At 44.4% G+C, this 19,473-nt stretch overlaps 1 protein-coding gene and 1 long non-coding RNA gene across 4 annotated transcripts in view; one reads left to right on the top strand and one right to left on the bottom strand.

The window, feature by feature from the left end:
• Positions 1-5,938: 5,938 nt before the first annotated feature.
• The window catches only part of CDC123 (cell division cycle 123), a 51,002-nt gene continuing 37,467 nt past the window's right edge, over positions 5,939-19,473 (bottom strand). For all 3 annotated transcript variants that reach the window (XM_082240156.1, XM_082240158.1, XM_082240157.1), the window contains 2 exons: positions 14,418-14,555; positions 5,939-8,245 (listed from right to left, as the gene is read on the bottom strand). In XM_082240156.1, coding sequence (XP_082096282.1) covers positions 8,213-8,245; positions 14,418-14,555 — 171 coding nt within the window. In that variant the 3' untranslated portion in view covers positions 5,939-8,212. The remainder of the gene's footprint in view (positions 8,246-14,417; positions 14,556-19,473) is intronic.
• LOC309541925 lies at positions 8,253-9,883 on the top strand. Its single transcript, XR_014224010.1, has 2 exons — positions 8,253-9,071; positions 9,134-9,883. It is a non-coding gene; the product is annotated as an uncharacterized lncRNA (long non-coding RNA).

The raw sequence follows: 19,473 nt of genomic DNA, 5'->3' as shown, positions 1-19,473 counted from the left end.
ATAGTTTTTAAGCTCCTGAGTTAATCTCCCAGCAAACTGATAATGTATTACAGGAAGAAAAAGCATGACAACAGTCCAGATAAACAGGCACACTTTGAACAGAAATGATTATCTTTAATTCTAATTAAACTATCTATGCATGGACATTTTTGTAAATGGTATGCAGCTAAGTTACTCTCATTTAATAAGCTGATCACTAAGCCTTGTAGAAAGTGTTCCAAACTTTGAAGCATTCCCAAACCTCTGCGCATAAATGCATGGGTGGAGCAATGGGATATAATTTTAAATGGAGCCTGGGCAACGAGTGAAGACCATCTAGAGCTGATGGCTTTTTTGCAATTCTGCACTACTATGGTTTAGAGGTGTCACAGCTACATAACACTCCAGACCTCTGACAGCATCTGAAACTGCCTCTTTGAGAAAGAACATGTTAGCAATCACCTGTTGGCTGCCTTCCTTAATAAGCTTTGTGAGACTCACATAGAAACATGAATAAATCCATGGGCTGTAACTTAAATACTTTGGTTAATTTTTGCAGTCACAAGGCTTTGATAATCACAGATGAAACACATATGTCCCTCTTTTCAAAGGGGATGAAGCATGGCCCCTTGGTGACCTGCGCCTGCCCAGAGGACTGTGGGCCATCTAGAACATGGGTAGGCAAACTAAGGCCCAGGGGCAGGATCCGGCCCAATCACCTTCTAAATCTGGCCCGCAGACGGTCAGCGTGTTTTTACATGAGTAGAATGTGTCCTTTTATTTAACATGCATCTCCTGGTTATTTGTGGGGCATAGGAATTGTTCATTATTTTTTTTCAAAATATCGTCCAGCCCCCACACAAGGTCTGAGGAATGGTGGACCGGCCCACAGCTGAAAAAGGTTGCTGACCCCCGATCTAGAATGTGCTAGCTGCTGAAATCCTTGCCATGAAGGCTGGTCAAATCCAGAAAAGCACTTCTTTAGGAAGAGTAAGAGTGCATACTCAGGATCAGTTGTTAAAATGTGTTAAGTCAGGGGTGGGAGATCTGTATCAATCTAGATATTGATGGGATTCCAACTTCCATCACCCCCACTTACCATGGCCCTGGCCAGAGATTATGGGAGTTGTTGTCCAACATCATCTGGAGGGCAGTGAGGGCCAAAATCAGAGCACGCAATTTAAATTTCACACTCATTGGTGGATCCCAGGGATTTGAGGAAATACAGGCTGACCAAGTCATGGTTTAAGGACGAAATCAACTATCAGGTGACTACTTGGGGCTGCAGTGGTCCAATCAAGTATACATCTCAAATGATCTTGAGCAAGTTTGAAAGACGGAAAACTTGTAATATTTATCTGAATGCCATTCAAAAAGCACATAGCAAAAAGCAGATGTGTGGCATGCACTAGTTAATTTATTCCCAGGCTGCGGTTTGCTTTATTTTTTTTAAGAAAAGGCTTCCAAGGCATGAAGTCCTTACATCCTCTTGTTTCAGGCCCCTTAGGCTACATACCTTTTTGTGCATCTCCCGTATACAGAGCCATGAAAATAATAATGAAAAAGCACTTCAAAGTTTAATAATAAAGTAGACTTCCATGGCAAAAGAACATGATTTATAAACTGACTCTGCAGCCATTTGCCAGAAGTAATAATTAAGAATTATCTTGATTTATGCTTCTGAGTAATGTAATTGATTTTACAAAAAATTAAATTCAAAGCTTAGAGTTAGTTGATCTTGATCATTGGAAACATACATCAAAAGGCACCAGCGCCAACCCACCTAGAATTGCTAGAGGGAAAAATAAATAGTGTTCAGCTGTGTAGCTGGAACATTTCTCCTGCCCCAAGAGTTCTAAACAACACGGAAAAAGTAGTTCAAAGCAAAACATTTTATATCCTGTTTTTCAGCATGGTAGAGCTCAGTTAGTGAATCTCCCCTCAACTATTTTCAGTTTCCTGAAAATAAAATAAAAAGTAAAAGTCCTGGCTTCAGATATGATCTATGTAGGAGGAAAGATATTGTTGAAAGTTGTGCAAAGGTGGTAGTGTGGCCTGAACACTGGTGGAAAAAAGAGAGGAGGAAGACCTTTGGTCCCTCTAGCCCAGCACTCCTGACACTGACGCAGGGAGCTGCTCTCCAGCTTCAGGAAAGTGTCTCTCCTAGCCTAACCTGGAGAGGAGGGCTTGCCCAATTGGTTGCCAAGTCTTTTAGCCATGAGCTGATGCCAGTACCACAAAACGGCACATGGAGCATGGATTTGTGGGACAAAGGCCTGAGGGCTAGGCCATGACACACAGAAACCTTCCTCAATTGACGCCCAAACTAGGTTGCTGGATTCCAACTCCCATCTTCTTTGACAGGGGCTGATGGGAGTTGGAGGTCTACTACCTGGAGGTCACCAGGTTACAGAAGGCTGGCATACAGTCAGGCCTCCATTTCTGCTTCTCTGGTGCTACGTTGTGCTGCCATCATCACTGCCACTCAGTAAACTAAGGGAAGAAACCGAGCAAGATGGGAAGGGGCCCTGCTGCAGAGTTGGACCATCATTTCATCCTTTGGATCTGATTTGTGGCACATCTTGCCAAAGAAGTTTGGTCGTCTTAGATTACACATATACAGAATTTATACATATAATTTGTATAGAACAACACAGTGAGCATGTGTGTGTCAATCCAAACACTATAAAAACAAGTGTCTTGAACATTCCCCAGCTGGTTCAGAACTGAGCAGAAAATCTGTAAATGGAAAAGCCAGCTCTGAACATTCTGTCCTTCTTGGCCAACATTGCATCCCACTGGAATGCGACTGAGCGACAGAATGCAGGAGGCTCCTGGGCTCCCCATGGGCTTGAGGCATGGAGCCCAGAGAACGGAAGCGGGTTTAGCTCTTCTCTCCCACTGCTGTTGCCGAGTACTTTCCTTCATGTTTTCCTTTGAAAGTAAATGGCTGCCACTTGCCCTATGGGGAAAAGTAACGCGATGCATTTGGAGAAAAGAGCAAAGGAGGCTGGGAGAGTTGGGCAAGGCAGGGAAAGGCCGTGGTAACGCAGAGGCCATTTTTCTAGGGAAGTGAAGGCATGGCATGAAGTTGGGTTAGGGGTAAGCTGGCAGAGGAGGGCAAAGCTTTCCTTGGTGTCCTTTGAGTTCGACCAGTGGCTGCCAACTTTTCAAGGGCAGCTCTCCATTTGGAAGCTGCCAGATTTGTTAACCTCTTAGTGTCCACACAGATCAGCAGCAGATAATCCTGTGGGTTGCATGATGGGATGTGTCAGATGAAGCTGAGGTTTCCCCCTTAGTATGTAGCACTGCAGGGAGAAATAAAATGATCTGCATGATACCACGAACACCTCCAATGCCCATTTAATCTCCTGTTGATCAGGAAGGCAAAACAAAGGGTTGCTAAGAGAAACTAATTATTACATATGCACCAACCTGAGACTATTTCAATATCTTGATGTTGAAGATTCATTGCAGAGACAGAATAAATTACAACTGCCAGAGATTGTATTCAGTGATAGTCATACTCAGAACAGACCCTCTGAAATTAATGGACATGACGGATTCAGGGCCATGTCAAAGGGTCTACTCAGAGCAGAGCTACAGGCCCAGGCTTTTGTGTTACAGCTGAAAAACATTACAAAAAAGGAGAAGCTCCAGTTCAAGCCAAGCCAGATGAGATGGAAATGGCAACAACATATTTTACTCTCGGTACAAGTGCTCAAAATCACATTGATTTTGTGACTCTGTATTGTGATAGTGCTCAGTAATCCTGGTTATTCTAGACATACCTGTTGGGTCCCAGCTGACATTTTGCAGTTCCTTTTCTCTGCCACCTCAAGTAGAATATTTTGAATGGCAGAAGGAGATTACATGCACCCACAGAAGCTTCTCCTGTAAGTGATATATAATTTCAAGCTTCAGGCAGGGCTGGCATGTCGCTGTAGCAAAGGTGAGCAGTCCATCGGTACCTGCCAATCATTGTTTAAAAGTCAAACAAAAATGTTGGCATGTGCAGATAAGTGTGCTAGATGCTTGGGTGGGGTGGCAGCAAAAGCAGAAAAGCATGCTAATAAGGATTCTCTAAAACTGATCATGTGTAAAAGCCCCAGGACTTTACAGAGCATGGCACTGGTGACAGAGTCTTTGAAGCCCGATCCCAGGTTGAAAACCACAGGTGTGACAGATTGCTTGGATCCACTTCCACCAACTAGATCAACCTACTGACAAGGAAACCCACCTAACTGGGTGGAATCTACAAACATATAAAAACCGTTTTGAAAATGCTTTTTTAAAAGCATTTTTAAAAATACATTGAATTTTCCAAAAGGCTCACCATTGCCATCTAGTGTCAAATTGCTTATTGCACTTAAAACACACTTAAATTTTTTTCTTTGCAGCTATATAGCTGAGTCCCTGGTTCAGAGAGAAAGGCTATCAGTCTCCTAAGGAGCAGACACCTAAAGCTTTGCCATTACCCTGAAGGGTTTATAAGTGGACTGCACTGTCATTTTGGGAAACCAGCAAAGGTCAGCTGACATAAGAGTGTCAGCTGGTTCCATTGCCACAGCAGTATTTGTCTCCAGGTCTCTTATCTCTAAGCATCCCATAAGGGGCAGGAGCTAGAGCTGCTACAGCAGCTCTGGTTTGTGACTCCTGGTCTATAAGCACAACTTCACAAAAGCTGCAGGTTTCTTGCCAACTTAAAATTGTTTATTATTATTACAAGATTGTGGTTGACTGTGTCGACCACAGCAAACTATGGCAAGTTCTTAAAGAAATGGGAGTGCCTGATCAGCTCATTTGTATCCTAAGAAATCTCTATGTGGTACAAGAAGCTAGTTAGAACTGGATATGGAACAACTGATTGGTTCAAAATTGGGAAAGGAGTACAACAAGGCTGTATATTGTCTCCCTGCTTATTTAACTTATATGCAGAATTCATCATGCAAAAGGCTGGGCTGGATGAATCCCAAACTGGAATTAAGATTGCCAGAAGAAATATCAACAACCTCAGATATGCAAATGACACAACCTTGATGGCAGAAAGTGAGGAGGAATTAAAAAACCTTTTAATGAAGGTGAAAGAGGAGAGCGCAAAATATGGTCTGAAGCTCAACATCAAAAAAACGAAGATCATGGCCACTGGTCCCATCACCTCCTGGCAAATAGAAGGGGAAGAAGGGGAGGCAGTGAGAGATTTTACTTTCTTGGGCTCCGTGATCACTGCAGATGGTGACAGCAGCCACGAAATTAAAAGACGCCTGCTCCTTGGGAGAAAAGCAATGACAAACCTAGACAGCATCTTAAAAAGCAGAGACATCACCTTGCCGACAAAGGTCCATTTAGTTAAAGCTATGGTTTTCCCAGTAGTGATGTATGGAAGTGAGAGCTGGACTATAAAGAAGGTTGATCGCCAAAGAATGGATGCTTTTGAATTATGGAGCTGGAGGAGACTCTTGAGAGTCCCATGGACTGCAAGAAGATCAAACCTCTCCATTCTGAAGGAAATCAGCCCTGAGTGCTCACTGGAAAGACAGATCGTGAAGCTGAGGCTCCAAGACTTTGGCCACCTCATGAGAAGAGAAGACTCCCTGGAAAAGACCCTGATGTTGGGAAAGATGGAGGGCACAAGGAGAAGGGGATGACAGAGGACGAGATGGTGGGACAGTGTTCTCGAAGCTACCAGCATGAGTTTGACCAAACTGCAGGAGGCAGTGGAAGACAGTTGCGCCCGGCGTGCTCTGGTCTGGGGGGTCACGAAGAGTTGGACATGACTAAACAACTAAACAACAACAACATTATTACAAGCCCTCCTCACCTCCTGCAAAAGCTCACTCAAAATTGAAGGGGAAGTGGTGAGGTAGGACTAAACACTGAATCTGCTATTTTTTCCAGGTATGAAATGGCTGTGCCAAAATAACTGGTATCAAGAAAAGCTCTATAAAACAAAGCTGTATCCACAGAATTTACTGTTTTATTTTGACAGTCACATGAAAAAGCAGACACATGTCAGGTGTACCAATAGAGCCCTACGCAGCTCAAACCAAGGTGCCCGAAGGGACTGCCTGCCTCTCCACTCACATCACATGGCCTGGCTGCCCCCCCCTTTCTGGGACAAAGTGGGTGGCAACCAGCAAGAGGCCCTTCTCAGCTGTGGCCTCTGTCATCCCCTCCTCAGGGAAGCTTGCTCAGTATCTACGTCTTCATACATTTTTACATTCTTAAGCTGATAACGCTTTTACTGTGTCCTTCACTTTACTTCATAATTTGCTTATTGCTGTTTCAATGTTTTGTGTTGCTTTTACTGTGGTGAGCCACCCTAGAAGAGTATATGCCAAGGGTGGTTATCTGGACAGCCAGTTGGTTAGAGCATGGTGCTGATAACACCAAGGCTGCGGGTTTGATCCCTGCATGGGACTGCTGCCTATGCCTACACTGCAGGAGGTTGGATTAGATGACCCTCAGGGTCCCTTCCAACGCTACAATTCCCTCAGTTCACGGCCTGATTCTCTCTCTCTCTCTCTCTCACACACACTCCAACAACGATTTCCCCACCACCACCATTTTTGTGGTGGTGGTGGCAAAATAATACTCTAGACCCAGGGCTGGGGTGGGTGGAATCCAGCCCCCTGATAAAGATGCAAATAATCCCCTTGCTGGTCCCAGGCCAGCCATTTGAGGGGGAAACGACCCCTTTTCTTCAGCTAACCTGCCGGATCAGCCGTGGGCCGGGGGTGTGGTGTGTCTGAGGTTGGGTGGAGAGTGGGTGCACATACCTTTGACCACAGACACTGCTGCCCTGCTGCCCCCAGAAGCTTGGCTCTGGGTGAATGTGGCCCTTTGGCCAGAAAAGGCCAGACAGTTCTGAAGGACAGGACAGATATGAAGAAAATAATCATAATATTTCCATTTATTTCCACAACTGGAAACTCTCCTCACCAGCCACCAAAGTGGAAAGGGAAAAAACCTCATCTTGGAGAACCATGGCCCTGCTGCAAGGGCCAAAAGCAGCAGGGCCTGGGCTAGTGGGAAGAAAGCAGAGCTGACTCACACCAAAGGCAGCAAACTACTTATGGGAGAAGCTCCCTCTCAGGTCAATGGGTTTGGTCGCTTCCCATGTCTCAAGTCATAGGAGCCCTCGGCTCTAGCAAAACAGGAAAACTCTTTGAGACTTAAGGTCAGCACATTGCTACAGTGGCTGCCAGGTTCGTATTCAGAAGGTCTGCCTGTGTGTGCTACCAGTCCCAATATAGAGGTGTTAATTTTAGTTTATAAAACCCTGAATCACTTAGGAACAGGTTACCTTCAAGATCACCTTGCCCCCCTATGCCTTAGGCCTGATTTGAACATTCAACAAATGGGAGTTGCTGGCAGTGCCCATTTCTAAGGCATGAAACTACCAACAACAGGGCTTTCACTGTGATCATGCCAGCTTTGTAGAACATGGCTCCACTGACAATTAGCCAGGCACTTTTTCTATTTCAGATGCTGAAACCTTTTGTCAACTGACATATTATTTGTTTTGCTTGTAGCACTGTTATAACGAAGGGGTTTTACACATTGTATTTATGATGATTTTTTTGGGATTTGATATATATTTTGTTCACTGCTTAGATATTTATGAACAAGTGGCCAGTAAACTAGAATACAGCGGTACTTTGGCTTGCGAACTTAATCCGTTCTGGAAGTCCGTTCTTAAACCAAAGCGTTCTTAAACCAAGGCGTGCTTTCCCATAGCAGCGGGAAACTCAATTTACAAATGGAACACACTCAACTGGAAGCAAAGCATGTTCTTATTCCAAGGCAAAGATCACAAACCTACTTCTGGGTTTGCAGCATTCTTAATCCAAGTTGTTCATAAACTAAGCTGTTCTTAAACCACAGTACCACTGCATAAATAAATAGTTTTAGAGGATAGCACTACACAAACAACAACAACAACAACAACAACAGTTCTCTTGGTTGTAGCGAGTTGTGAAATAAAAAGTTGTCATCAAGAGAAAGGGAAGACCCAGCAGTGTTAAGCGAGAACCAGCTGTCTCCCTTGTAATACTGCAAAGTCAGCTTAAAACAGATTTATTCAATGAAGTGCCCACACAAGATCAGAATCATCACGGGATTGTGGGAATAATATTAAAGAGCTAATGTTCTCAGAGCTTGTGGTGTCAAAAATGCTATCTTTCCCCATGAAGTTGTGGCCTTGTTTCTTATTCCAATTTCATCCCACTTTTCATGATTCTTCATCATCTTGCTGATTTCGTTTCTGTTAGGATAACCAAGAAAAATGAAATTATATTGAATTCAATGCTACAACTATTTTCCAGAGGAGACAGCCATGCAATTGAACAAATACAACCCATTTCCCACTGCCTATATTCCCCGAGGGAGAGAAGAGGGCAGGAGAGCTGAAACAGATGGGAGGAGAGCAAAAGAGCCCTTGGGCAAGAGCAAGCTGCCCCTTCCCCTGGCTGCCTGCCTGGGCAGGGAGGAAAGGGCTAAGGAAAAAAGGCGGTGGCTGAAGGAGGGAATGGCCTGTCTACTTTTGGTTCTGATCCTGCCCACCACCAGCATGTGGCCCCCAAAGGAGCACAGCTTTCTAGAGGGGTGGGTGGAAGGTTTCCCATCCCCCTTCTAAAGCCACAGAGACAGGAGTATTTGGACACGTTACTTTTAGATTTTTTGCATAATTCAATATTAGCAATGCTCACTAAAATCTACATAATTCAAGAGAGGAGAATCAATTGTCAGAAAGAACTACCATCAAAGGGCTTTTTAAAAAAGACTCTCTTTTAAAGCAGGGAACTGCAGGGGAATAGAACACTAATAATAATGACTTCCTGGTTAAGTGACATCACACTTGAAGCTCTTCCATGCTCAATCTAACACTCTCTTCTTCTTCTTCCTGAACTGATGGATGCATCATTAAATGCACATGCTGTTTAGTGACCCACTCTCCCCACCCCCGCCACCCCCCACAGCATGTTCTGCAGGGACATAATGAATAGTTCAGTTGAGATTGCTAATGCATCAATGGACTTGTCGGGTTAATCCAGCAGTTGCATGGAATGGCCTGTCCCAATTTTCATAATGTGACCTTAATAACAAAGGTCACTTTGTAACTCAGCTCCAGTCCTTTCAACTCTTATGAAAGCACTGGGGGGAAAGATCAGCAGGGAAGCTTGCAGCTTTTTGATAACCCCACAAGCTACCTTCACAAGCTTTGGAACTAAAGATTTCATGATCTATAGGCTGACACATCGGAGGCTTTTAAGCTAAACTCTGTGTTCTACCACTAAGAGATCTTCTGTAAAGCCTGAAGGCATGTCCTGTTATTAGATCAAGACTAGATTTAACAAGTGTACAGTACAAAATATACAACCTTAAGTAAATGGGTGTTCTTTTGGAACAATACTTCAGATGGATAAATTTCTTTTGGATTAGATAATATCCCCCCACCTCCACCTGCAACCACCAACGACTGAACAACAAGAAAGCACTCAATGAAATGCTTTTGATAAGATTTCACTCAATGCTGTTGCCAATTGTTATTTAGCCTTTTCCTTCTGCCTGAGGAGTGATATGATTAACCTTGTTAGAAGGGCAGGAAATTGACTGATTAAAAATGAAAACCTCAATGTCTTCCACTGTGTGATCAATATGCCTAATTTGCTGAGAAAAGCTGGAAACCAGTTACCAAATAGCCGGACTAGGCTTGCAGTCATTCTAAGCACAGAGTCACAAAGTAGTTTTTGAGACTTGAAAGTAGTTTGAGGAAAACTTAAGCATAGGGTTGCCATACATCCAGGAATTCCCAGACATGTCCTCTTTGGGGGATCCTACATGCCCACCCGGGGAGAATTTTACATTTTAAAGCAAATGTCTTGGATTTGGGGGATTTTTTTTTTAAAAAAGAAGTGTGTGGGCCGCTCTGGTTCAGGCTCAGGCATAAGCAGCTTGGGCTCGGCAGCAACAAAGGGCAATCAGGAGATTGCCCTTGAAATATGGCAACCCTACTTAAGCATAAACACACCTACATTCTCCTAACTTGCCCCTGGAAAGACAGCTTATGAATGGGTTTTTTGGGGAAACAATCAAATTATATTCCCATATTATCTCCCTTGAAGAGGCAAAAGTAGGTGAACCCTCCTTCAAATCACATTCACCTCTAAAGAAAATCTAAAGTGTTTCTCTAATGTGATTAAGTAATACAGTTTCTACTTTTTTATTCGCAGCCAAGAAGTAACAATGCTGTACAAGGGGAGAGAGTGGTGGGGAAGAGTATAAAGTTTGTAACCTCATAAAAACAAAAACAGGAGAAATGTCATTTTCAGCATCTCAGTCTGTATCAGACCAAAAACAACTCCCTGTAATATGTATTTATATAATAATAATACTAATAATAAATAATAATAATAATAATAATTTATTATTTATACCCCGCCCATCTGGCTGGGTTTCCCCAGCCACTCTGGGCAGCTTCCAACTGAATATTAAAAACAGTACAGCTTCAAACATTAAAAACTTCCCTAAAGAGGGCTGCCTTCAGATGCCTTTTAAAAGTAAAATAGTTGTTTATTGCTTTGACATCTGCTGGGAGGGCGTTCCACAGGGCGGGCGCCACAACCGAGAAGGCCCTCTGCCTGGTTCCCTGTAGCTTTGCTTCTCGCAATGAGGGAGCCGCCAGAAGGCCCTCGGCGCTGGACCTCAGCGTCCGGGCAGAATGATGGGGGTGGAGACGCTCCTTCAGGTATACTGGACCGAGGCCATTTAGGGCTTTAAAGGTCAGCACCAACACTTTGAATTGTGCTTGGAAACGTACTGGGAGCCATTGTAGGTCTTTAAAGACCGGTGTTATATGGTCCCGGCGGCCGCCCCCAGTCACCAGTCTAGCTGCCGCATTCTGGATTAATTGCAGTTTCCGGGTCACCTTCAAAGATAGCCCCACGTAGAGCGTGTTGCAGTAGTCAAAGCGGGAGATAACTAGAGCATGCACCACTCTGGCCAGACAGTCCGCGGGCAGGTAGGGTCTCAGCCTACGTACCAGATGGAGCTGGTAAACAGCTGCCCTGGACACAGAATTAACCTGTGCCTCCATGGACAGCTGTGAGTCCAAAATGACTCCCAGGCTGCGCACCTGTTCCTTCAGGGGCACAGTTACCCTATTCAGGACCAGGGAATCCCCCCCACCCGCCCGCCCCCTATCCCCCCAAAACAGTACTTCTGTCTTGTCAGGATTGAACCTCAATCTGTTAGCCGCCATCCATCCTCCAACAGCCTCCAGGCACTCACACAGGACCTTCACCGCCTTCACTGGTTCTGATTTAAAGGAGAGGTAGAGCTGGGTGTCATCTGCATACTGATGAACACCCAGCCCAAACCCCCTGATGATCTCTCCCAGCGGCTTCATATAGATATTAAAAAGCATGGGGGAGAGGACAGAACCCTGAGGCACCCCATAAGTGAGAGCCCAGGGGTCTGAACACTCATCCCCCACCACCACTTTCTGGACACGGCCCAGGAGAAAGGAGCGGAACCACCGTATAACAGTGCCCCCAGCTCCTCTAGACGGTCCAGAAGGATGTTATGGTCGATGGTATCAAAGGCTGCTGAGAGATCCAGCAGAACTAGGAAACAGCTCTCACCTTTGTCCCTAGCTCGCCGGAGATCATCGACCAGCGCGACCAAGGCAGTTTCAGTCCCATGGTGAGGCCTGAATCCCGATTGGAAGGGATCCAAATGGTCCGCATCCTCCAGGCGTGCTTGGAGTTGTCTGGCAACCACCCGCTCAATCACCTTGCTCAAGAATGGTAAATTTGAGACTGGGCGATAGTTGGCCAAATTGGCTGGGTCTAAAGATGTTTTTTTAAGAAGCGGTTTAATGACCGCCTCTTTCAGCGGGTCTGGGAAGGCTCCCTCACAGAGGGACGCATTCACCACCCCGCAGAGCCCATTGCCCAGCCCTTCCCGGCTCGCTTTTATCAGCCAGGATGGGCAAGGATCAAGGAGACAGGTGGTCAGTTTCACTTGTCCAAGCAGCCTGTCCACATCCTCGGAGGTAACAGATTGGAATTGATCCCATGTAACAGGACTAGACAAAACTCTAGCACTCTCCTGCCCTGGCCCTGCTCCCACGGTGGAGTCTACCTCCTTCTGAATCTGAGTGACTTTATCTGCAAAAAACTTTGCAAAAGCATTGCAGGAGATCTTGGGGTCCCTAACAGGCCCCGGTGGTGCAGGTGGTTCCGATAGATAGTGAACCACCTGAAAAAGTCTCCTGCTGCTGTTTTCTGCAGATGCAATGGAGGCGGTGAAGAAGGCCCTCTTCGCCGTCGCCATTGCCACTTGGTAGGATCGACGTTGAGCTCTAGCCCGTGTCCGGTCTGATTCAGAATGAGTTTTCCGCCACAGGCGCTCTAGCCGTCTCAACGATTGCTTCATCACCCTCAGCTCCGGGGAAAACCACGGGGTATTTGAAGTATCTCAAGGGCTGTCACATGGAAGAGGGAACAAGCTTGCTTTCTCCTGCCCATGGCTTCAAGTTACAAGGAAGGAGACTCCCACTCAACATCAGGAAGAACCTTCTGACAGTAAGAGCTGCTCGACAGTGGAAGGGTCTCCCTCCGGAGCTTTTTTAACAGTGGCTGGATAGCCATATGTCTTGGGAGCTTGAGCTGAGATCCCTGCATTGCAGGGGATGGACTAGATGCCCCTTGGGGGTCCCTTCCAACTCTACCATTCTATGTTTTGTTTTACTTATTTACTTGATTTTATCCTTAATTTTATTCTGTGAACTCCCCTGAGATCTTATGATGAAGGGCGGCATAGAAATCTAATAAACAAACAAACAAACAAACAAACAAACAAAAATAGCCCTCGCTTTTTTGCTGCTGACTCAGGTTAAGCTTGTGTTCTGCTAAGACCCCCAGGTCCTTTTCACATGTACTACTGGCGATCCAGGTGTCCCCCATCTAAAAATTCAGGACTATCCAAATAAACAGATTGGCAATAGTTATGGAATTCTCCTTCACTATATGAAGCAATGGCCACAAGGATTAGACAGTTTCAAAAAAGGAACTGGGTACAAAGAGGTTAAGTCTGTCAACTGTTTTTAGACATTGTAGTAAACAGAACCTCCAGATACTGAGACATCTACTTGAGGCTGGAGACAATCACTTTCAAACCACGCTTGTGACCTTGCAAAGGCCTCCAGCCAGACACAGGAGGAAACAGAATGCTGGATGTGATGGGCTTGACTCTGTAAGGAAATGTGCCTTTGCAGCAGCTGAATGAACACCACTTCAGAACTGTTGCTCTGAAATGTAGCCTTAATATAGTCATAATCATTTAAGTAGGCATTTAAAGACTCCATTCCTGGCTACAAAAACGCCAGCAAATTGTGGGTTCTAAATATGTATCCCTTTATTGAAATGGGCTACTAAAACCTATAGGACTCCTATATACAAAGATGGTATATAGTGACTAAATATTTGCATTTGTCATTTTCCCTGATCATCATGGTGTTTTTTTTAAAAAAGTTTGGAAACAATGGATGGCACAATTCAGTTAGAAGTGTTGGAGACATAAAAATAAAGTCTGTCCAGAGCTTAGGATCTACTTTTGGATTGTGAACCTAAAATTTAAAATGTCAAGGCACCCAACATCTCTGCAGCAACTGGGCTGGAGAAGTTGTGCTTGCCAAAATTCTTGTCCCTTATTACACCAAGGAACCAGTACTAAAAAGACCAGGAAAGGCAGAATCTAAATGAAAACAGAGGGACCCTGTAAGAGTTTACCAAATATATGATGAAATATAAAAATTCACCTAGAAACTGATATACCTTATTGGTCCAAATATTAGCCACATTTTTCCCCCAAATTCGGGCTGTGAAAAGTTAAAGTGCGGCTTATATTCGTGACCTTACCACATCCCACCCCCCCGAGAGCAGCCCGGGAGTGCGTGGGAGTGGCACGCAGCCCGCCTGCCCACTACTCCCAAGCCTCCCCCGGCGCCAGCGTGGGGAGGTTGTGCCAGGAGTGCCAGGAGGCGGGCTGCACCCGCAAATAAGCCTTGAATTTTAAAGGTGTGGCTTATTTGCGCGTGCGTCTTATATTCGGGCCAATACGGTGCTGTAAAAAATAAAAGAGCTGAAAATAATTTTGATTGAGTCTCACATCACTTGATCACTGAGCGCCATGTGGAAATTAGTCTACAAATAACCTCAACAGATCGACCACCACCAACAAAACCATTGTATTATCTAATACGACAAGCTTTACAAGAGTCCGTCCTCCCAGCTCATCAGGTGGGAAGGAGACCATCATGAGAAATGAAATGACACATACAGATGTGAACTAACCTCTGAACCAAATAAGTGCCTGTTTGCAGTTACCTTAGAAACTTAAAGATATGTTCCTCAGTTAGGAAACGTACTTACCAGTTTGAGCAGGTCAATTAATTTGTGAACATCTTCCCCAGTGGAAAGGTCTACAAAATCTTTGGGCAGCCTGTAGCTGAGATACGGGCTAGGCTGAACAGTTAGGTTGCTGTTTGTACAACGGAATGATGGATAGTCCTGATAATGGGAAGCAATAAGCAAGAGATGTCAATTTGAAATCACCATTGTGTGTACCTAATTAGCGCAGTATATTTCAAATAATTGACAACAACAAAAAAGCCTCAAAAGGATCACATTGGGAAGGATGACTCACTTGGTATTTCTACTTTATCAATGGCTTTTTAATACACATTTTAAATTGTATTTTCCAAATGTACATTGTATTAGGAAAAAGCCTCAAAATATTGTAGAAGAATTAAGACCTTTTTGAAGGACAAAAACAACTGAATTTCCAGGAGGGCCATTGGAAGAATGGAGTTCACTGAGGTGGCCTGCTGCCAGGTTCTAGTACATAAATGCAGCTGCCTCCACAGCCTCTGTTGCCCTTTGTTTGGCAAGCTGGGTGAAGGTGGTCTTGGCCGAGGGGCCTTCAGTTGCCCCTTTTTCCTATTAGTGGGAATCAGTACTCTTGCTACATAAGCTCTCAAATACTGATAAAATAAAATGGAACTGGAAATATCAACAGTTCAGTTAGAAGACCCAATATTATAAAAGAAGCATCCACTAAGAATCAGAAGACTGTTAAATGTACAGTGAGGAAGTTCATGCATAAAGGTGATGCTTGAAGACTGATGTTACACGTAGAGCCTTTTGTTTTGCCTGGAAAGTGCAAAAAAGCTCAGGGTGACGAGCAACTTGGAAAGCAGAGCTGTCACCAGGAAGGCCTTCTTCAGATTAATCTTGCCTTTCATTTCCAGCTCCCTGAAGTCCAGAACACCAGTGTATATATGCACAAGTTCAAAAAGGAAATTTATGAAAGATACTTCCTCACAACTCCAGCTGCCCAAAATGTAGCAGTGAGAATGAAAGATCAAGGGCCCATTTTATTTGGCTGGAAGTGAACCTACTAAATTGTGAATGAGGAAGTGGCAAAAAAAGATCAGCTTCATTTGCAAGGATTTTTTTTAAAAATGTAGGTTGACACACAGATATAACACACTAACAATACTTGGACCTTTAGGTTTTGTATGTGCATGCACCCCATTAATTGACACCCTTACTGCTGAGTAGACATCAGAATACAAATAGATTTCCATTTCTTGGATACCAAGGGAAGTGGGCCATCTCTACATCTCTACATTAACGAATCAGTAGTCCCATCAGCCCCCTTCATGGATCACTGCCTTGCCGTGGCGAAGGGGCTTGAATAACTCAGAGAAGCTATGAGCTATGCCGTGCAGGGCACCCAAGATGAACAGGTCATAGTGGAGAGTTTTGACCAAACGTGATCCACCTGGAGGAGGAACCGGCAAGCCTCTCCAGTATCCCTGCCAAGAAAACTCCATGGACAAAGACAACAGGCATATAAAGTTATGACGCTGGAAGATGAGCCCCTCAGGTCGGAAGAAGTCCAACATGCTACTGAGGAAGAGCGGAGGACAAGTAGATTCAGAGCTGATGAAGCGGCTGGGCCAAAGCCGAAAGGACGCTCAGTTGCGGATATGCATGGAAGCGAAAGGAAAGTCCAATGCTGTAAAGAAAAATATTGCATAGGAACCTGGAAGAACCATGAACCTGGGTAAGTTGGATGTGGTCAAAAATGAGGTGGCAAGAATAAATATTGATATCCTGGGCATCAGTGAACTAAAATAGATAGGAATCGGCGAATTCAGTTCGGATGACCATCATATCTACTACTGCGGGCAAGAATCCCATAAAAGAAATCTGGTCCTGAGGTGGTCCTGATTGGTTAGATCTGGTCCTAACCAATGTTGATGACCTGGTTAGTGGGGTAGAAGTGGAAGGATCATTAGGCGCGAGTGATCATGCTCTTCTGAAGTTTACTATACAGCGGAAAGGAGCAGCCAAGCATACTAGGACTCAATTTCTTGACTTTAAGAAAGCCGACTTCATAAAACTTAGGGAAGTGCTGGGTGAGATCCCATGGACAACAATACTAAAAGGAAAGGGAGTTCATGATGGCTGGGAGTTTGTTAAGAGGGAGATACTAAAAGCACAACGTCAGGCAATACCAATGAGACGGAAACATGGAAGGTGCCTAAAGAAGCCAGGGTGGCTATCTAAAGAACTTTTAACTGAATTAAGATTAAAAAAGGATGTGTACAAAAAATGGAAAAGGGGGGAAACCACCAAAGAGGAATTCAAACAAATAGCCAGCACATGTAGACACAAAGTCAGAAAAGCTAAAGCACAGAATGAACTCAGGCTTGCTAGAGAGGTTAAAAGCAACAAAAAAGGCTTTTATGGGTATGTTCGTAGCAAAAGGAAGAACAAAGAAACTGTGGGGTCACTCAGAGGAGAAGATGGTGAAATGCAAACAGGGGACACAGAAAGGGCTGAACTCCTCAATGCCTTCTTTGCCTCAGTCTTCTCCGATAAAGAAAACATTGCCCGACCTGAAGAATTTGGAGCAAATGATTCAGCAAAGGAAACACAGCCCAGAATAACTAAGGAGATAGTACAAGAATATTTGGCTAGTTTAGATGTATTCAAGTCTCCAGGGCCAGATGAACTGCATCCAAGAGTATTAAAAGAACTGGCAGATGTGATCTCAGAACCACTGGCAGTCATCTTTGAGAATTCCTGGAGAACAGGCGAAGTCCCGGTAGACTGGAGGAGGGCAAATGTTGTCCCTATTTTCAAAAAGGGGAAAAGAGAGGACCCAAATAATTACCGCCCAGTCAGTCTGACATCAATAGCAGGGAAGATTCTGGAGCAGATCATTAAGCAAACAGTCTGTGAGCACCTAGAAAGGAATGCTGTGATCACCAATAGTCAGCATGGATTTCTGAAAAATAAGTCATGTCAGACTAACCTGATCTCGTTTTTTGACAGAATTACAAGCCTGGTAGATGAAGGGAACGCAGTGGATGTAGCCTACCTTGATTTCAGCAAGGCATTTGACAAGGTGCCCCATGATATTCTTGTAAAGAAGCTGGTAAAATGCGGTCTTGACTATGCTACCACTCAGTGGAATTGTAACTGGCTGACTGACATAACCCAAAGGGTGCTCATCAATGGTTCCTCTTCATCCTGGAGAAGAGTGACTAGTGGGGTGCCACAGGGTTCTGTCTTGGGCCCGGTCTTATTCAACATCTTTATCAACGACTTGGATGATGGACTCAAGGGCATCCTGATCAAATTTGCAGATGACACCAAATTGGGAGGGGTGGCTAACACCCCAGAGGACAGGATCACACTTCAAAACGACCTTGACAGATTAGAGAACTAGGCCAAAACAAACAAGATGAATTTTAACAGGGAGAAATGTAAAGTATTGCACTTGGGCAAAAAAAATGAGAGGCACAAATACAAGATGGGTGACCCCTGGCTTGAGAGCAGTACATGTGAAAAGGATCTAGGAGTCTTGGTTGACCACAAACTTGACATGAGCCAACAGTGTGACGCGGCAGCTAAAAAAGCCAATGCAATTCTGGGCTGCATCAATAGGAGTATAGCATCTAGATCAAGGGAAGTAATAGTGCCACTGTATTCTGCTCTGGTCAGACCACACCTGGAGTACTGTGTCCAGTTCTGGGCACCACAGTTCAAGAAGGACACTGACAAACTGGAACGTGTCCAGAGGAGGGCAACCAAAATGGTCAAAGGCCTGGAAACGATGCCTTATGAGGAACGGCTAAGGGAGCTGGGCATGTTTAGCCTGGAGAAGAGGAGGTTAAGAGGTGATATGATAGCCATGTTCAAATATATAAAAGGATGTCACATAGAGGAGGGAGAAAGGTTGTTTTCTGCTGCTTCAGAGAAGCGGACACGGAGCAATGGATCCAAACTACAAGAAAGAAGATTCCACCTAAACATTCGGAAGAACTTCCTGACAGTAAGAGCTGTTCGACAGTGGAATTTGCTGCCAAGGAGTGTGGTGGAGTCTCCTACTTTGGAGGTCTTTAAGCAGAGGCTTGACAACCATATGTCAGGAGTGCTCTGATGGTGTTTCCTGCTTGGCAGGGGGTTGGACTCGATGGCCCTTGTGGTCTCTTCCAACTCTATGATTCTATGATTCTATGATTCTATGAAATGGAGTGGCCCTCATAGTCAACAAGAGTGGCGAAAGCTGTACTGGGATGCAATATCAAAAATGATAGAATGATCTCGATATGAATCCAAGGCAGACCTTTTAACATCACAGTAATCCAAGTTTATGCACCAACCACTGGTGCTGAAGAAACTGAAATTGACCAATTCTATGAAGACTTACAACACCTTATAGAAGTGACACCAAAGAAGGATGTTCTTCTCATTATAGGGGATTGGAATGCTAAAGTAGGGAATCAAGAGATAAAAGGAACAACTGGCAAGTTGTTGTGTTTGGTCATCACGAACACACTTTTCCAACAACACAAAAGATGACTCTACACATGGACATCACCAGATGGGCAGCATCGAAATCAGATTGATTATATTCTCTGCAGCCAAAGATGGAGAAGCTCAATACAGTCAGCAAAAACAAGACCTGGAGCTGACTGTGGCTCAGATCATCAGCTTCTTATAGCAAAATTCAAGCTTAAACTGAAGAAAGTAGGAAAAACCACTGGGCCGGTAAGATACAATCTAAGTCAAATCCCTTATGAATACGCAGTGCAAGTGAGGAACAGGTATAAGGATTTCGATTTGGTGGACAGAGTGCCTGAAGAACTATGGATGGAGGCTCGTAGCATTATACAGGAGGCAGCAACTAAAACCATCCCAATCAAAAGGAAATGCAAGAAAGCAAAGTGGCTGTCCAACGAGGCCTTACAAATAGCGGGGAAGAGAAGGCAAGCAAAATGCGAGGGAGATCGTGAAAGATACAGGAAATTGAATGCAGATTTCCAAAAAATAGCAAGGAGAGACAAGAAGGCCTTCTTAAACAAGCAATGCAAAGAAATAGAGGAAAACAACAGAATGGGAAGAACCA

The sequence above is a fragment of the Podarcis vaucheri genome (genome assembly GCF_965113315.1).
Source record: "Podarcis vaucheri genome assembly, chromosome: 10".
Classification (NCBI taxonomy): domain Eukaryota; kingdom Metazoa; phylum Chordata; class Lepidosauria; order Squamata; family Lacertidae; genus Podarcis; species Podarcis vaucheri.
The sequence above is the reverse complement of the archived record's forward strand: the minus strand, read 5'-3'. Positions and strand labels throughout refer to the sequence as shown.